The sequence below is a fragment of the Sardina pilchardus genome, chromosome 23 (assembly GCF_963854185.1).
Source record: "Sardina pilchardus chromosome 23, fSarPil1.1, whole genome shotgun sequence".
NCBI classification, from domain to species: domain Eukaryota; kingdom Metazoa; phylum Chordata; class Actinopteri; order Clupeiformes; family Clupeidae; genus Sardina; species Sardina pilchardus.
In genome coordinates this window covers 4,284,402-4,303,431 of record NC_085016.1, presented here as the reverse complement: position 1 = coordinate 4,303,431, position 19,030 = coordinate 4,284,402, and the positions used below count along the sequence as shown (strand labels likewise).

Here is a 19,030-nt window from a genome sequence, read left to right as displayed (position 1 = left end):
AGAGCTGCAGCACGCACGCAGCCGGTCAGCAAGACTCCAGAGTCCACATTGCCGAGTTCACACATGCCTTAGATGGACACATCTCTTCGTAGGCAGGACACACTAGTCATGCTGACTTGACTATCTCTTTCTTTCTCTCTCTCTCTTTCTCTCTCTCTCTTTCTCTCTCTCAAACATACACACACAGACACACACACACACACACAAACACACACACTGATAATGTTGATAAAGTAAAACACATTACAAAATGGACTTCTGATAAACAGTGTGAACTGAAATGGTCACACATGCCTGCTTGACTCCTAGGCAACACAAATTAAATTTCACACATGAATAGGCCGAATCACTCTGGATCATTCTGAATCAATCATCATCTCCGAACATTGTTGTGTTCCCTAATCGCTAAAACGCATATTTTAAACCCTTTCGGCCGTTTCTTATCATTCTAAAGCCCATTCTTAAACTACAGTACATTCACAAAACCTCTGACAGTTCTTGCAATGTGCTGTAGTATGTATACTGTTGTATATTGTTGTATGTTTCTGCGCAAATAAAGACAAGACCCAGTGATTCCAAATGACGATCAATTGTATTATCTTTGTAAAGAGAGAGAATGATACAACACAGAGAGGTCCACGACACCAGACTCTGATGAGTTATGTCTGGGGGGCTTCCTTTATACGTGGGATTATACAAGCAGGGCCTCTGGATGCAGCTTTGCCATTTACACATGGATCAAAACCGCAATACTTCTAAACCAGCATGACAATTTACCCAGCATGACATTTGTACCCTGGCTTTACCCAGCATAATATTTGTACCCTGGCTTTACCCAGCATAACATTTGTACCCTGGCTTTACCCAGCATAACATTTGTACCCTGGCTTTTTCTCAGCCAGACATGTTTAAAGGGCAACGGAAATTTTAAATAGAACAAAACTTTTGAACAGAATAACAAAACAGAACTTGAGGTGTGCACTCGGGTCTAGAGAAAGCAGTTCCAGCTTTCATATACATTTTGTACACAAGAGCTTTGTAGATCATTAATACCTGTACATAAGAACATATGTTTTAAGATCATCAATATAAGAACACATGTTTCAGGGTTATCAAATACAGTATATTATACTGTATATAATGTTTCATCAATCATGATTATATTTCGCAACGCTTTTTCAGATTATCAAAATATATAAGAATACATATGTCAATAATTTCTGAAACACAAAGTCAATGAATCGTCTAACAGTTTTATGCTCAACCAAGTAATGTCTTCAGATCATTCACAAATCATTCAAAATGAAAACTTTACACAACACATCAAACAAATGGAAAGCAGGGCAGAGCATATAAATCCAGGAGGAACGTTTATTGTTTACTACAGGAAATGCTTTTTGCATCTTTAACTACACAGAAAACAAGATACTCCGGAGGATACTGCATTTGTCTATCTACAGTATCTATCTACATGATACCAGTTTGAGCCGGATTTGGCCCTGCGGTCAATTTTGCTAAGTAAATCACCTGTACTTGCAATTCACCATCCTATCCACAATCTCCTACTGTAGATGTGGCTGTCTACCCCTGGCCTTTCTTATCGCAAACCTTTTCCATACACTGCACACAAGTGTGATTATATATCTAGTGACACGTACAACATATATGTCAAAACATGTTTATTTTCCAAACTAACGAATATACAGATTACACGCATTTTCCAAACAGGATTAAACACATTATGTGAAAACTATTTTCCCTCTCCCTCTCTCTAAAGAGGATTTTTACTGAGTTTTTGTTATAGCTGCACTTGCCTCCATTTCCTGTGGAGCCTCCTGCGCAGTTTGTCACACAGACAGATTTCACTCAAATCTGAACAAAATAATTTCTTACATTATCCCATAGCTACAAATGTTCCAAAATATAAATCTTTAACAGATTTAAAGGGAAACTATGCAGGTTTGGCAATTTCAATGCCGGTTTCACTTTTTTGTTTTCGGTCGTTTTATGCTTGCAGATTTCTCTGTAGAGCTTCCCCTACAGCTTTAGCGTGTATATTGTACAAAACTCCCCAATCGGTCAGTCTGCCTTTTCATGAGCATGATCGCCAGGCTGGAGACTTTCTGTTAGGAAGTCCCGGGGGCACAAAACTTGTATGCGTGGTGTTTCCGCTCAAAGGCGCTAGGGGGAAGCGAGACAGCCGTCATACAACCCAAAATAAGTCAAATAACCATTCCAATGACTCCGAAGCAAATTAGTTAAGGCAAGTTAAGCTAAAATAAAGCTAAAGTATTTATGTCAAAAGTGTATACGTCATTAAGTCTTACTTACTCAGAATAAACAAGCTGTGTTCACTTAAAAAATGCAAGTTCAACTCAACTCAAAGTCAACTTATCAAAACGTATAATAATAGGCCTCTTCTTCACCACCTTCACCACAGTCTTTAAGCAAGTACAGTCATCCTCATCGTCACCACACACGGCACAGACTACGACTGCAGCGCCTGCATACAAAGCTGCAGATTTGACGGCAGGCAGCGATCTGTCGAGAACAAACTGGCGTGTGGGGACTGGCATTTGAGGCCCATCAGTGGCCACATGTCCCATCAGATCTCCAAACTGCTCACAGTTGTCGCATCTTGGTACAGTTCTGTAACCCTTGTTACGATATTCAACACTAACTGTGCGAACTGGAGCCTCATCGCCAGTACAACCCAGGTTTTCAAAGGCCTCGTGCTCAGCACAAGCATTTAGAGCTCGATTAACCTTTCGTGTAACATCTAATCCCACCTCATTGGCTCTTTTTTCAAGGATTCCTTTCGCTCTGGGAAATTCACCAACTTTCCCTTTCCTAGCTTCCGTTACACTATTATAGCCACTCTCTTTACCTTTCGCTTTGAACTCATTCTCTGCAATCTGCTGTCTGCACCGTTTACTAGTCCCATAAGCTTCTTTCCCCGTTCTAAGGTCTTTCGTTTTCGTCATAACGTGGGCATCTCCCTTAACATTATTCTGTACTTCCTTCTTAAACTTCTTGGCAGTGCCAATAGTGTCTTTGGCGGCTTTTTCTCCCATTGTGTTTTTCAACGCTCTCCTTTCCTTTGAGGCCTTGTTTAGCTTCCTAATGGACGTCCCAGCAGCAGCTCCGGTAGCAAAGTCTCCGGTTAGGGTGTATCCGATGTTTATTGCTGAATCTATCAGACCATAACCATCTTTGTTTTTAGCCGATTTAACGGCATTGTCGATAGCAGTTACAACTCCATAAGGTCGTTTTTCTTTTTCTCCACTGCTCTGAATAATACTTACCGTTGTGTCATACGTAACACCAGAGGAAGCTGCAGCTACGCCGGCTAAAACTGCTCCTCCTCCAAGTCCCCCAGTCAGAGCGCCAACTCCAGCCACCGCTACCGTACGGCTGGCACCTTTCATGCACGCATGCCCACGCTCTGTATCGCCAGCTATGTAGTGAACAACGCCCTTAGCGTGCCCGACGACTGGAGTGTTGTCAATGACTTCCACAACTGAATTACCCATCTTCTTCATTACTCTACTCGCTTCATCTGTGTCACCAGTAACAGCGTGAAGATAGGCACGTGTTGGAGCAGCGATTACGTTTCTCTCGGAATACTCCACCCAAGACTTTCCGGCAGCTTCTGCAAACTTTTTGGCATCATCTCTGGCCCTCTGACAATCCAATATTTCTCCTGCAAGAGCACAGGAAGCAGCTGCAACAATCTTGACACCGCTATCAATAACAGTAACGGTTTCTCCGACCACTGGGATGGACTGTGCTGCCCCCATTTCTGTGAAGACAGAAAAACAAATATTCTCAGAAAACAGAGACACACACCAAAACATGTAAAGCTAGGCTCACTTTTTTGGAAAATGGAGTCAGTTACCATAAGTTGGTGTGTCTTGACATTTTGGTTTGACCTTTGTGAATTCGCACAATACAACTAACAATAGGTTATGAGTACCTGTTATTGCTATGTAAAACTGTATGTTCACATATGTACCGTTCCTGTTCCCAATGTGTTTTGTGATGGTCTGCTGGCCTTGTCTGCGCTTGCCCTGTCGTGTGCTTTGTGTGTTTCCTGTAGGCGTGGCAGACCATCTGCAGAATTGGAGACACCTGGGCCCGGTGTTTCCCCGTCCTTTAAAATGGCTTTCCCCTGGTCACCCGGGAGAGCTTTTCTTTATTCTCCCATTTGCGTTTTTACATGCCACACGCTTCACTTCATTGATCACGCATCCCTGCATTTACTTCACACTACTGACGCTACTGACTTCCACACTCTACGGTTTGGTTACTTTACGTTCGTCAATACAATAAATTACTTATTATTTTGTACTAACACACTGCGTCCTCATCTTTGTCATGGCCTACGAGCCGGGTCGTGACAAAGTGGGGGCTCGTCTAATTTAGTGACCTGGGGCCGGTTTCCCGATAACGTTCACTCTTAGCGAGCTACGAAGACTCCAAAGGTATAACTTACCAAAGTTGTTTACCTTTCTAGTCGTGGTTCCCGAACTATCACTTAGGAGTCTTCTTACGAAAAGCTCCTTACGTCCGACGTATAAGGCACTGTCCACCATGAAGGTGCTGAATTAGGTGACATCGATTGCTCAGAAATCGATTTTTTATTTCACGCGGAGGCTTGACAGACTTATGAAAGCGTTCTTTGCACCAAAACCATTGCTTATAATAGCCTATCGCCCCCAAAACATTCACGCAACTTCAACGTGGATGAACTTATTAGCATACAATGATAAAAAACGTAGTCTAGAAATTAAATGATCTACGTAGGTAAGTAGGTTATGTTTTCATCTGGGTTTGTTTGTTGGTGTGTTAGTTTGTTTCCCGCATGGATAAAAAGATTCGAACGCGTTATGTTTGAAAGCAGAGGTCTGCGCTCTCTGAGTGCTTTTCTAGTTTGTTTGTTTGTTTGTTTGTTTGTCCGTTAGTTTGCAAGATAGGCTAACTGTAAAAGTTAAAGATGGATTTCGATTAAATTTCCAGGGAAGATCTGAAATGACCCAAGGAAGAAACTATTTAATTTTGTGAGTGATTCGTATCACCGTCTGGATGCAGGAGGCGTAGGCTACATGTGTTTGCTTGGGGGAGGTTTGTGCTTTTCTAGTTGAAATAGGCTATGTAGACTTATTTTTAATCACAGCTGATTGACCAACATCCTCATTCAGTATTGTGTGCCTTTGGTTAACATTAAATATGACAGCAAGCCCGCACATTAGGCCTAAACATTGTAGGACGGTGGGGGGAAGCAAAGAATAAAGCGCTTTTAACTATTTTCAAATGCGTGCACGTTTCATATTTGCATCAAAACATTTCCAGAAACTATTTTCTAAATTAGCATACTTACATAAAATCATTGGCGAACCAAAATAGTGATTTTGTATCATATGAGTTGGATGCGTAACGGAAATTGCTGTAGGGTACAGTGGCGGCGACTAGCGTCGCGAGTCGAAACATTGCTAAGGTGCAGCTAAGAGAGGTCTGAGAGTGCTCCAGACCACTCTTACCAACGAACGACGTGCGAAAGACATTCGTAGCAAAGAAGGTTTTGGGAAATGCGTGAGGTACTTAAGGTAGAGCTTAAGATAGAGGTTACGAACTACGTAGCGTTAAGAAGGCTTCGGGAAACCGGCCCCTGTTCGTTTTTGTTAAATTGTTTTGTATAGCTTTCCGGTTTTGTCGGAGTGCGGCGGGTCGAATTTGTGAACGGCGTGTCGTCATTCGTCACGTCACTTGATAGTGGGGATTCCATTAGATTCTGCTCAGGTGTAGTTCTAGTACTGATGGGAAGTCTTTTTTTTGAAGGCGCAGTGTGTTTGAAGCGATTTTTTGATTATATTGCGTTATTTGAAAGCTAAACCTTTGTGTGCAGTGTTTGAGGTAAGTAAGAGTGTGACTCGAGGTGTAAGCGATGTGTGTCCCTTGTTAGGTGAAGCGGCGTTGGCCCTTTTGGACTTCGTCGGGGGGGGATTGTTTAGTGTTGTGGTGAAAGCGGTCAGAGCAATTGTCTCGGGAGTGTATCCATGGGGTGTGATGAGTCGCCAGTTTCTGGTTGCTTTTTCTCCCTACTGGGCTTTGGCACTTAAGTACCCACCGCCAGTAACTGCATGAAGAGGTAGGCCGCAGCTTAAATAGGTAGGTTATGGGGCGTTAGTTAGCGGGACCGGCATTGGCCGCGTTTCCCAAACAAATTAAGAAGCTCTTAACGCCAAGATCTTCTTTGGAGCGCTCTTAAGAACGCTGTGAAAGAAAAACGCGTTTCCCGAAGTCGTTCTTAGCTTAATAAGATCTTTCACTAAGAAGGAAACGCAAGATCGAGCTGACCCACTCTTAACAGCCTTCTTAGCGATCAAATGCTCAGTGATCATAGCCTGCCGCTAGGGGCATCTACATTTCTAGGCTGCAGTGATCAAGCTGCGTCAGGGAAATGTATATCCTCCACTTTTTTAAACAATAAAACAATGTTCAATGTTGAAATGCGCTCATACTGTAGCTATGGACCAGTGGCGCAAGAGGCATAGGCTCATAGTAGAGTAAAGTAAAAATTGTTACTGAATTACACGTTTATGAGTTTATAGTACTACACATTAAAACCCCATCAACAACCCTGTGGCATTTCACAGATATCAAGGAAACAAATGCAATTGAACACAGCTGAACCTAATCCAGAGAGGCTCCACCTGCTACTCTATATAAAGGCGTTGCCAAAGTTCGCATGTGCGAAAAACCATGGCTGCTATACAGCACATTCTCGCTGCCAACCAACAGCGTCGCCGAGCGCGAAGCCAAATCGTTTATATTAATGCATACGTGCGCCAGCACTTCTCTCCGATGGACGTGCTGTCAGACAGGGCTGTCCAGGAGAAATACCGGCTGCCCCGTGCGACCATCCGACGGCTGGTCACTCTGGTGACTCCTCACATTCAGAGAGCAACCCGCCGTAATTTTGCTCTCAGCCCGGAGGTGCAGCTCCTGGCTGCTCTGCGTTTTTACGCAGTGGGGAGCTTTCTGGAGGTGGTGGGGGACGGCACCGGTCTCAGCAAGGCGTCTGTGTCCCGGAGTGTGGCAGCTGTCACACCCATTCTCCTGCGCCATGCCCGGACGCACATTAAGATGCCCACCACACGGGACGAGGTCCGCCAGGCCCATCAGGGGTTCCACGCAGTGGCTGGGATCCCCCGGGTGATCGGTGTGGTGGACGGCACCCTCATTCCCATCCTCAATCCCTCCCTGGTGGATCCGTGCTGGATCAGCAGGAAGCACTACGCGGCCATCAACACTCAGGTGGTGGTGGACCACAACGGCCTCATTACTGACATCGTCGCCAGGTGGCCAGGAGGCACACACGACAGTTTCATTTGGGCCAACTCCGCTGTGGGGCAGAAGGCTGGCAGAGGAGAGTTTGGTCGGAGTGTCGTCCTAGGGGACAGTGGCTACCCTCTCCGGAGTTACCTCGTGACGCCGGTAACCAACCCAGCAACACCACAGGAGGAGAGGTTCAATGAGGCCCACACACGCACCAGGACGAGGGTTGAACGGGTGTTTGGCACGTGGAAGTCCCGCTACAGGTGCCTTCATCGTTCGTCGGGGGGGCTGCGCTTGTCTCCACGCAAGTGTTGCCAAGTGATTGTTGTCACCGCCATGCTGCACAACATCGCAGTGAGCGTTGGTGCAGATGAGCCGCCTCCTGTGGATGACGAGGAGGAACATTCAGAGGACGAAGCCCCGATCCCCGCCCCCCAGAATGTGCGAGCAGTGCTCCATCAGGCCGGTGCTCAGACCAGGCAGGAACTCGTCAACCTCTTCTGATGTCCAACACCCACAGCCCCTACCCCTTCACCACCAGTCACCAAGCAGTCAACCATAAACCCACAACCCACAACCACCACACCACCCATATCAACTGTCAGGCCTGAAGGCTGAAATAAATAAACAGAACCAGTTCTGGTTCTGTCTGCTCTCTCAGAGAGAGAACAGCCAGAACCAGTTCTGGTTCTGTCTGCTCTCTCTCTGTGTCTCTGAGAGAGAGCAGTCAGAACCAGAACTGGTTCTGTCTCTCATAGAGACAGACATACTTCTTTGCATTGCATCTTTGCAGTGGCAAGCCGTTTGACGTTGCGTGCCGAAACAAGGAAGCACTTACACCTGGGTGCACATGTAACTTTGCATTCGGTTGGTCTGCCACACCTACTCCGCTATGTTACAGAAATAGTCATGATTCTAAAAAGTCAAACTTCACTTCGCTGTTGGTCTATATGAAAAGCGGTTGTTCATTTTGTGTGTGACGCTATTTGAGTAAACTCTCACATACCCTGCATTACACTCATTTCAATGCAAAATGATCCTCACAACACAAAGCATAATGGGGGAGGAGTTTTATTTGGTGGAACCAAAGGAAAAACAAATATCACTGTGAAGAACCGTGCATGGCAGGCCATAGCGGAGAACATGTCACCCTCCAGGCCATGTGGCCTGCGTCACTGGGTGAGTGTGCGAAAGAGCACCGAGCGGGATGACCCTCACTCCCGATAAAGAAAAATTCCATAATTGGGAAGGCGGCCTCTGAAGGCATCACAGGGGGCATTGATGTTGAGTCCCTCCATCGCCGTCTCCGGTTTCACTGGGCGTCTGCGTCACCTGCAATGAGGGGGGATTGATTAATGACATTGAACGGGATACATTGGGTAATGCAGATAACAAATAGACATGTCCCGCACCATGGGGAAGGATGATAGGAACGCTGATGGAGGGACGGTTGTACTGTGCCTCGGCAAGCGCCAGTTGTCTCCGGTGCAGCTCCAACCTCTCCTGCTTCATCCGGACCATTTCTTGCTGAAGGGCCGTTTGTGTTGTGAGCTGGCCCTCTATCCCTCGCAGCACCACCAGCTTCTCCCTCTCCAAGCGCACCAGCGCCTCGCTGCAGGTGCAGGTGGTTATAGCCGGCCGCCTTAAGCCTCCCCGCATGCGGACACCGGGCCTTGCTGGTTGGCATACGGGGACAAGGCTCGGTTGGGCGGGGACAGGGCACGGCTGTGTGGGCTCGTCCTCTATTGTGGGCGAACATGTCCTTGCTCTGCTCCCGGATGGCTCCTCTTCATTGTCTGAGAGGCCTTCGTCCCCCTCAACATCAATGCCCCCTGTGATGCCTTCAGAGGCCGTCTTCCCAATGATGGACAGGACTTTTTCTTCATCGGGAGTGAGGGTCGTCCCGCCCGGTGCTCCACCACCCGTGCCCATGGCTTCCCTCCTCACCTTGGCACTCTTTTTTTTGGTTTGGCTTTGGAATTCCTGCCACTTCTTTCGCACAGCACCCCAGTCACGCAGGCCACATGGGCTGGAGGGTGACATCTTCTCCGCTATGGCCTGCCATGCACGGTTCTTCACCGTGATATTCTTTTTGCCTTTGGTTCCACCAAATAACACTTCGTGGTGCTGCCACACCTCGTCCACCAACACGCCCATCTCCTCCGCGCTGAACGCCGGTGCCCGCTTGTTCTTTTTATTTTCCATTCTCACATGTGTGTGCCAATATTCACGGTGGTATATATGCGCTAACTGGCTTGATTACTACTTGGATACACCTGATGGCACGTTATCAAAATGAACTTAATGCTACATCCACGTGCAAACACTTTATTTTAGCGGTAGAGACGCGCGTAGACACGCAACTAGGCTACTTGTGGTTTTATTTGTATTATTTTTTCTTTTCTTTTCTTTTCTTTTTATTTTACATATATATGGTCATCAGCACACAATGTGAAACTAATTCACTAACTCAGTAGCCTACTCATCATGGATATCGCCCCTGAGCTTAATTGCATCTGTGTGAGAGGACGGGGCGCGGTGTGTGACTTATGCGCTGATAAAGGGGTGGGTGATCGATTTGCCTGGCATCGATTGATTCAGTTTCAGCACCACCGTGGTGAACAGCTCTCGTTAAGAGCTTCTTTGGAAGCTTCTTTGGCTTGATCTTAAGATTCTCCTAAGAAGGCAGTTAAGAACGCGTTTGGGAAACACCCGTATCTTAGCGCTCCTTCTTAGCGATTCCTTCTTTGGAGCCTTCTTAAGTCCTTAAGAAAGATCGCGTTTGGGAAACGCGGCCATTGTCTTTATTTGGCCTTCAATTTGGAGGGCTGGTGCAGAGTCACACACTTACTGTTTGTTTAGCGTTGCGCACATTGCCATAATGCCGACGGTAGAAGATTTTCTTGCTTCTCCGTCGGAAGACATTTTAGATCAGTATACTAAGGATCAGCTTCTCAATTTGGCAGAGCATTACGAATTTGATGTGAGCAGTCAGTTTGTAAAGGACAAGGTCAAGTCAATTATTAAAAGTAATTTGGTTGCTGCAGGGATCTTGGTCGATCGTGAACCGGTTACAGGTACGTCTTCTTTGACGGTGTCAATGGAAGGCTTGAGTTTCGAACAACGGAGAGAGTTGTTATTATTACAGATTGGGCATGACAAGTATAAGGTTAATGCCGAGAACGAAAAGGTCCTGGCAGTTGAAAAGTTGCGTCAGGAGACTGAACAGACGCGCTTAGACTTAGAGCATAAACTCCAGGTTATCCGGGAGGGTAAAGTTACACCTGCGCCTCAGTTAAGGTCTGGGTCGCAGTCTAGCGGCGATCAGTCTGATCCACTTAATTTTGATGTTCGGGGAAATTTGAAATTGGTCCCCAAATTTTCCGAAAGCGATCCGGAAACATTTTTTCTTTTGTTTGAGCGTTTAGCTGATGCGCGGAGCTGGCCTAGCTCCGGTCGCGCATTACTGCTTCAGTGTGTGGTCAGTGGTAAGGCGCAAGAGGCATTCTTATCATTGTTGCCAGAGGACGGTCAGGATTATGAAAAGGTGAAATCTGCCGTGTTGAAGATATATGAGCGTGTTCCTTAACACTATCGGCAGAAATTTAGATTGTGGAAAAGAGGTCCAAAACAGAGCCATTTAGAATTTGCACGGGATTTAACAACTTATTTCAACCGCTGGTGTGCTTCTGTTGAGGTCTCAGATTTTGACGGTCTCTGCGATCTGGTTGTGCTAGAACAGTTTAAAAACTCTGTTCCCCCTCCTGTTTCCACCTATATCTGTGAACAGAAGGCGCGCACTGCGGCTGAAGCAGCCGCTCTAGCTGATGATTATGTGTTAATCCATCAGAATGCTCCTCTTGATTGCCGTTTTCAATCGAGTAGTGGGCCTAGTAGTTCAGGTGAGTCAGATAAGGTTTGTCATTTGTGCCATAAACGTGGCCACTGGAAGGCAGATTGCTACATGCTCAAGTCTAGCGCTAATGGCGCGGGCAAAGTTTGAGTCTGAGCCGGTTCGGCTGGTAAGAATTATTGGAAAAGTGCGTTGCCTGGTTGTTCAGTGAGCTGGTTGCTGAGCGGCAGGCTAAACCCTTCACTGGCTGGGTTGGCCAAGTTGGGCCAAGTTGGGCCAACCTAAAAGTGAATCGAGGGACAGAGCTTGCGTATTTTCAAGATTCAGTGTTGCTGAGAAAATGGGCTTGGCGCACGGATTTGTTTGTTGGGGACGTTGTTTTCAACTTGTTTTACCAGTTAAGCTACATCAGTCAATATTAAAAGTTTCGACATTCGGGTGTTATGACCGGCTGTTGAGACATTTTTTTTCATGGTCTTAATTTGAAAACCACTCTCTTTTCTGCAGTCCTTGTTGTCTGGAGGTCCGCCGCATCGGGGGACGGACGGCGTGGGGGCAGACGCGTTGTCCAGGGTTCCCCAGGTGTAGCGCCCTCAGCTTTCACTCCCCAGGTTACAGATTATCAATTAAGGGGATGGAATTGAGTTCATGTTGGTTTTGGTGCTCTAAATGTGTTTGGGAATGTTAATTTATGTTGGCTTGATTAACATGCTGATAGCCTTGTATTATGGGCAGGACTCCGTTAAGGAGCCTGTTTTTGTGGGAGGGGGTGTGATGGTCTGCTGGCCTTGTCTGCGCTTGCCCTGTCGTGTGCTTTGTGTGTTTCCTGTAGGCGTGGCAGACCATCTGCAGAATTGGAGACACCTGGGCCCGGTGTTTCCCCGTCCTTTAAAATAGCCGTGTTCAAGTTCAACTCCAAATGACCTTTTGCAGCAACGAGAGCTGCCGGTGGCAGCAGGGGCGGAGATGCAAACGCTGCTATGAAGTTGTACACTCTCTACTTCCCGTAGTGTAGACTTGGCTAGACTTGACCATGTGACGAATCACGAGGCACGGACCCGCACGGACTCTTGTGGATATGGGGAGGCATCTAAACACCTGCACACACGTCAGGGATGTAAAAGCCAATTAGGGCAAAGACCTGACGTCATGAAGGCAGGGTCTAGGCTCCGCTGCTCTCCGCAGTACCTCCAGACCGGCTGCTCTTTTGCGGAGCAGCCGCCTGGCCACGCCTTGCTCCCGCGATAAGTTGAGGCCATGTGATACCGACTGCCGAGTCGAAAACACGCCCATCTAGACCATCGTGGACAGATTTTTAACCACGTGCATCTTGTGCTGCGCAGTTTTTGTGCTGCGCAGCCAACTTGAACGCGCCTAATGGCTTTCCCCTGGTCACCCGGGAGAGCTTTTCTTTATTCTCCCATTTGCGTTTTTACATGCCACACGCTTCACTTCATTGATCACGCATCCCTGCATTTACTTCACACTACTGACGCTATTGACTTCCACACTCTACGGTTTGGTTACTTTACGTTCGTCAATACAATAAATTACTTATTATTTTGTACTAACACACTGCGTCCTCATCTTTGTCATGGCCTACGAGCCGGGTCGTGACAGTTTTTACCTGAGAGATCAGAGGGTTTTCTATGGCTGCGTTTAGACTGCAGATCGGATATGCTCAATTCCGATTTTGTGCTCATATCTGATTTTTTGGATTGCAGGTTTACATCTACTTTCGCCAGTGACCCAAATCCAATCGTGCGTGTTTACATTTGCCGGACACTTGAAATGGCCCGCATGCGCATGGGCTAAAAGTTTCTTGGAAAACATTATAGCCTACGGGCACTGCACCAGTTAACACAGAAAACACATTCACACATTTTATTTCAACACTGCTTAACAATTTCAGTCACACAAGACCTACAGTAAAATGCATGTCTACGTCGATTAATGAACTAATTGGCTGCATCTGAAAACAAACACTTGCTGTTCCAGAATGGACGCGACCGAATTAAGGGTACGTTCAGATGTTGTATTGTAAGTAGTAAGTAAAACACACAGAGCAGTAATACGTATGAACTTATCCTTTACTTTCTTCTTCTCATTCTACATTGTACACTTGTCCTTATCCAACTCATTAACATATGATAGCGACCCCTACAGGTCGGTAGGATATACCACATATTCCCTCTTTTTAAAGACCATGCCAATACAGCGCATGGTAAGCATGAAGAACTTCTTTGGTAAACACTAGCAACACATTCAGCAAATGCAATATACTTCAACATAGTTAACCTATACGTAACTTCTTATAAAACAAATCAACACAGCGTACAGCAGTAAGAATACAGAATAAAATGCAATTTGTGAACTGTGCACTTTTCTCTCTTTGTTGAAAAAGTGTCTATGTCACGTAGTCTTTGTGCCACTCTGGGGCATGAACAGGTCTCCGCTGTGGCAAAGCAGTCACAGGTGGTGTAGCCTGCAACGGCTGTTGTGCTTCTTCAGGTGGGTGTGGAGTCAGAGGCACAACTTGAGTGCCTGGAGAAGCAGGGGCAAGACGGCTGGCATTCCAGACTTTACCATCAGAGAGGAGGAAGGTTGCAGGACCTTTCTGCGCAACAATCTGGAATGGCTTTGTAAACTTGTGCACACCTTTCTTGACCTTAAAAGGCTTCCTAATGCGCACAAAGCCACCAACCTGAAAAGTTGGAGTCTGCGCACTGCGACGTTTGTCTGTGTATTCCTTTGACTTGTTTTGTTTCTTCTGAACAGTGTCTCTCAGTGCTGCATGGTCCAGTTGTGTAGTGCGTGTAGGAAGGCCTTTGATGTTCAGTTTTGTGTTCAGAGGACGACCATGCAGAAGTTCAGCAGGTGAGACTTGTGTAATTGCATGGGGAGTAGCACGATAGGAGAACAGGAAATCAGTGACAAACTGCTTCCAAGGTCTGCCTTCAATGTCTGCTGTCTGGAGGCAGTCTTTGAGTACTCTGTTCCACCTTTCAACCTCTCCATTGCATTGTGGATAGTAGACTGCACTGCGGCAGTGTTTGATGTCTCGGCTGGCAAGGAATGCATCAAATTCAGCTGAGACAAAAGCTGACCCATTGTCTGTCACCAACTCCAGCGGGTTCCCTTCACGGCTGAAGACAGTAGACAGGAACTTAATGACCGTAGCAGAGGTCACCTCAGAAGTGAATGCAACCTCTGGCCACTTGCTATAGTAATCAACTAAGGTTATGGCGTAACGACAATCAGGAGGAGCACGGAGGTAAGGACCAACAATGTCTATTGCAAGCTTTTCCCATGCTGAATCAGGGAGTCTTACCGGGTTCAGTGGAGATGCTCTGACAACGGCAGTCTTGTCATGCTGAGCACATGTGACGCAGGACTTGATGGCAGCTTGTACGTCAGCGTCCATGCCTGGCCACCAGTAGAGCTCCCTCAGCCTCTGTTTCGTACGTACAATTCCTTGGTGTGTATCATGGGCAATTTGAATGAGCTTGGGCTGAACATCTCTCGGGACCACAACACGGTGTGTGCCGCGGATGATGCATTCGTCATGTTCAGAAAGCTCAGTCTGAATCCTGAAATATGGCATGAGAGCTGTATCAAGTCCTTTGGCTGTGCGTGGCCAACCTCCCCTGATGTATGTTTTCACCTGTTGTAGGACAGGACAGTCCCTGCATGCAGTTGTCAAGTCTTCAACAGTAACAGCAGCAAAATCGTCAGACACCAATGCCACCATTTCCATGTCTGGGTCCACATGTTCAGTATCAGGTAGTGGCAGACGTGAGAGACAATCAGCAATTACATTGTCACAACCTCGCTTATACTCAATGGTGTAATTGAATGTCAAGAGCCTTGCAGACCACCTAGCAATTCTCATACCTGCTCTGCCAAGCCCCTTGGTGGTGAGCAGCGTTGTTAGAGGGCTGTGATCAGTCCGAAGTGTAAAATGAACACCCCACAGGTACGTGCGCCAACGTTCAGTTGCCCACACACAGGCAAGGGCTTCCTTTTCGACTGTGGAGTATTTTCTCTCACTGTCTGTAAGAGTGCGGGACGCAAAGGCGATAGTTTTCTCCACATCACCATGGAGCTGCGTAAGCACTGCACCAATGCCATAGTCACATGCATCAGTTGTAACAATGGTAGGCAACACTGGATCGTACAATGCAAGGGCTGGGCTATTAGTTATCAGTGTCTTGAGTTGAGAGAAAGCTTGCTGTGTATCCTCAGTCCATTCGTATTTACAGTCTTGTCTCAGTAGGGCTCGGAGTGGTTCCACCACCACCGCATAGTTTGGAATGAATTTGGAGTAGAAGGAGGTAAGGCCCAAGAATGAGCGCAATGCAGGAGCATCATGTGGAGGGGGAGCATCAGCAACAGCTTTGACATGGCCTTGGTCTGGCCGGAGGCCAGATGCAGAAATCACATGGCCCAGAAAGGGTAGCTCTGTCTTTCGGAACTGGCACTTTGACATGTTGAGCTTAAGGCCACTGTCATGTAGGCGCTGGAGTACTGCTTTGAGGCGATATTCATGCACCTCTGGAGTTTCCCCGTATAGAATGATATCATCCAGGTAGCACTGGACGCCTTGCAGTCCAGCCAGGATTTGTGACATCATCCTCTGAAATGCACTTGGAGCAGATGCTAACCCGTATGGTACTTTGGTGAAGCGGAATAGTCCTTCATGGGTGATAAAGGCAGTAAGGTCTCTGCTCTCCACATGCAATGGCATTTGATGGTAAGCGTTCTGTAAGTCTATAGTAGAAAACATCTGAGCACCTCTTAGCTCGTGAAACACCTCTTCAATGTGTGGTAAGGGGTGGCTATCGATGACCACTGATTTATTAGGCTCTCTTAAGTCAACACATAATCTCAGTTGTCCAGTTTTCTTCCTGATAGCTAGGATTGGTGAGACCCAAGGTGACTCTCAATGATGCCTTCTTTTTCTAGCCGCAGCAGCTCTGCAGAGACATCCTCACGGATAGAGAATGGTAAACGGCGTAGCTTTTGCTGGATCGCAGGTATCTCAGGACGAATCTTCACCTTATGGACAAAGCGCACAACATCTCCCGGTGCAGGAAGGGTAGTAGTATGCTGCACTGGCAAGGGTGGTGCAGAATTGGAGATGCAGCTGCTTGTAATGTCCACTTGCAGGGCAGTGACTAGGTCCATGCCTAGGATTGGTGTTCCCATTGGCACGACATAAAAGTTAGCCTTAGCAGATTTGAAATTGCAAGTCACATTCAATTCGAGACAGCCCAGCACAGATATTGCAGATTTAGTGTATGTCATAAGACGCACAGTAGGGTTTGTTAAAGCAATGTCTTTGAAATTGTCTTTGTAAAAGCACTGAGGTATAATAGAAACAGCAGATCCCGTGTCAATTAGTAATTTCGTATTTACTCTGGTGCCACCTGCAGCTTGAAGTGACACATTGCACCACAGTTTGTTAGACTGCATGTCAGTTCCATCAGCAATGTTCAAAACAGTGACATCAGAGACTTCTTTGACCATGGATGTGGGAGTGCTTCTGCAAACTTTAGCAAAATGTCCGCATTTGTTGCATTGCTTGCATATAACTGATTTTGCAGGGCATGTAGAGCTGTTTGCTAAGTGAGTTGATGACCCGCAACGGTAGCATTTCTTACCCGCGGAGGCATTTGCATGTTCACTAGACTTGGGAACCGACCGTGATTCCCGCCGATGGTGCTGCGAGGGCTTGCGTCTCCCTCCGTTGCGTAAAGTAGTTCCCTGCACGGCCCCAACTACTGCGTCATTCCCTTGCTTAGCCATTGCTTTCGCATCTGCAAGTACACTTTCGATTTGACTGGCCAGCGTAATGGCTTTCTGCAGTGTCAGCCCGTTTTCTAAAAGCAAACGTTCTCTTATTCTAGTACTATTTATCTTCTCCACTAGTTGGTCTCTGATCATGTCATCAGTCACCTCTCCAAACTCGCATGTAACTGCGAGCTCACGTAGGGCAGCAACATAATGCACAATCGACTCACCAACGTTCTGGCTACGTAGGCGAAACTTGTTCCTTTCCGCCACAACGTTCACTTTAGGGACGAAGAAGGCCTTGAGTGCTTTGCGTGCCTCTTCGTATGTAGTCCCTGTTTCAAGAGTATGGAAAATCCTTTGAGCCTCCACGCCAATGGAATGAATTAGCAGGGCGCGCTTTCTCTTGTCCGCCAACTCCTTGTCAGACAGCGCAATTAAGTACGTTTCAAAAATCCTCTCCCAGGCCTCGAAGCCAATTGCTGGTTCACCTGGTGACTGTAGAAACGGAGGAGGTGGTGTAATACCGAGTAGAGCCATCCTCGTCGCCAATATGTTGTATTGTAAGTAGTAAGTAAAACACACGGAGCAGTAATACGTATGAACTTATCCTTTACTTTCTTCTTCTCATTCTACATTGTACACTTGTCCTTATCCAACTCATTAACATATGATAGCGACCCCTACAGGTCGGTAGGATATACCACATCAGACTAAGCGTATTTTTCTCAGCTGCTGGCGTCATTATAACCCTATGGAGTAGAGCGTGTTTTCAAAAAAGTTGCTGGCTTCTTTTAAAACGCGACAGCAACCGTCTTTTTTCTGCAGCTCGAAGTTGAGAAATGTTCAACTTCTAGCGGAAAAACGCCTTACTGCTGTCTTTTTTACAACTGACCAATCACAAGCGGATTAACGACACACTCCCACATGCAGGCTACACAGATACATCGGCGCAACACCTATCCCAGATTGCCACCACTATGGCCAATGGATACTGTACTGTATGCTTTCACATCACATAACGACGCACCCTGTGTATTCTTGGCTGTACGTGTGTGCAGAATAATATTTGGACAGTATCCCAAGCTTGTTTTGGGTTACCTTCAATTATAAACAAGACAATGCAGAAGTCTACAAGGTTACATATAGGCCTAGTCTATGTTATTTTATGCATATATTTAATATCTGCCTGATGAATAGTGGGGTTGTGAGAAATAGCTCACAACTTACCAAGATTCAGTAGAGCGTCTTTCCTCTGGGTTTCCTCTTTCTTCTGAATAGTGTCTTTCTTCTATGCAGTGAGTCTTTCTTCTGAATATTGTCTTTCTTCTATGCAGTGAGTCTTTCTTCTGTGTAGTGCGTCTTTCCTCGGAGTAGTGAGTCTTTCTCCAGGACTCGCATATCACAGCTTTTTATGTGCTTGTACTCTTTCATTTACAGGGGTGGGGGTAGTGTGTGTGTGTGTGGGGGGGGGGGGGGGGGGGGGGGGGGGTTCAAAACTGCAATTGGTTGTTGACTCCAAAATGTAATCTATCTACCCCCACACCCCCACCCCAGGAAATGCTTTCACATTCAGACGGTTCTTCTAAGTTGATAGAGACAGTTGATAGTTCTTGTTCTAAATAAACTTCTGTCTGAACTGCAGAGTAAGGAGGCTGATTCCCCCTCAGTTTCTGTTTCACCTTAAAGAACAAGCCAACTGTCCTTGAAGTGGGTTATACCAGCCTATTTGCAAAACACCAGTCAATTTTCTACCAAACAAAGTCAAAGTCAGATTTATTTGTATAGCACAGTATCATACACAATGGATATTCAACATGCTTTAAAGATAAAGCCTTCAGGGCTGGTAAGATCTTCTCTTGTGGCCTTCAACAGTCCCACACACCCCTACCCACACTACAGACATAGCTTCACGTCCACGTTATCACAGACATGCAGGGTAAGTTACACTGAAGTTTGGCTAGCTATTCAAATCCCCCTAGACTTACGAGCAAAGTTATTACCAGGCAAAGTAGCACAATTACATGGTAGGTAATTGAATGGTTG

At 46.4% G+C, this 19,030-nt stretch overlaps 2 protein-coding genes across 2 annotated transcripts; one reads left to right on the top strand and one right to left on the bottom strand.

The window, feature by feature from the left end:
- Positions 1 to 581: 581 nt before the first annotated feature.
- LOC134071417 (uncharacterized) lies at positions 582 to 18,338 on the bottom strand. The gene is made up of 2 exons (XM_062528124.1): positions 18,215 to 18,338; positions 582 to 3,802 (listed from the first exon to the last, which is right to left on the bottom strand). The coding sequence occupies exon 2, from the start codon at positions 3,798 to 3,800 to the stop codon at positions 2,376 to 2,378; it is 1,425 nt and encodes a 474-aa protein (XP_062384108.1). The 5' UTR covers positions 3,801 to 3,802; positions 18,215 to 18,338; the 3' UTR covers positions 582 to 2,375.
- On the top strand, positions 6,865 to 7,842 carry LOC134071720 (putative nuclease HARBI1). Its single transcript, XM_062528554.1, has one exon. It carries the CDS (start codon positions 6,865 to 6,867, stop codon positions 7,840 to 7,842), a length of 978 nt encoding a protein of 325 aa, XP_062384538.1.
- Positions 18,339 to 19,030: the final 692 nt, after the last annotated feature.

Coding starts and splice junctions, on each gene's coding strand:
- LOC134071417 (XM_062528124.1), bottom strand. CDS start 3,800: ATGGGGGCAGCACAGTCCATCCCAGTGGTCGGAGAAACCGTTACTGTT.
- LOC134071720 (XM_062528554.1), top strand. CDS start 6,865: ATGGACGTGCTGTCAGACAGGGCTGTCCAGGAGAAATACCGGCTGCCC.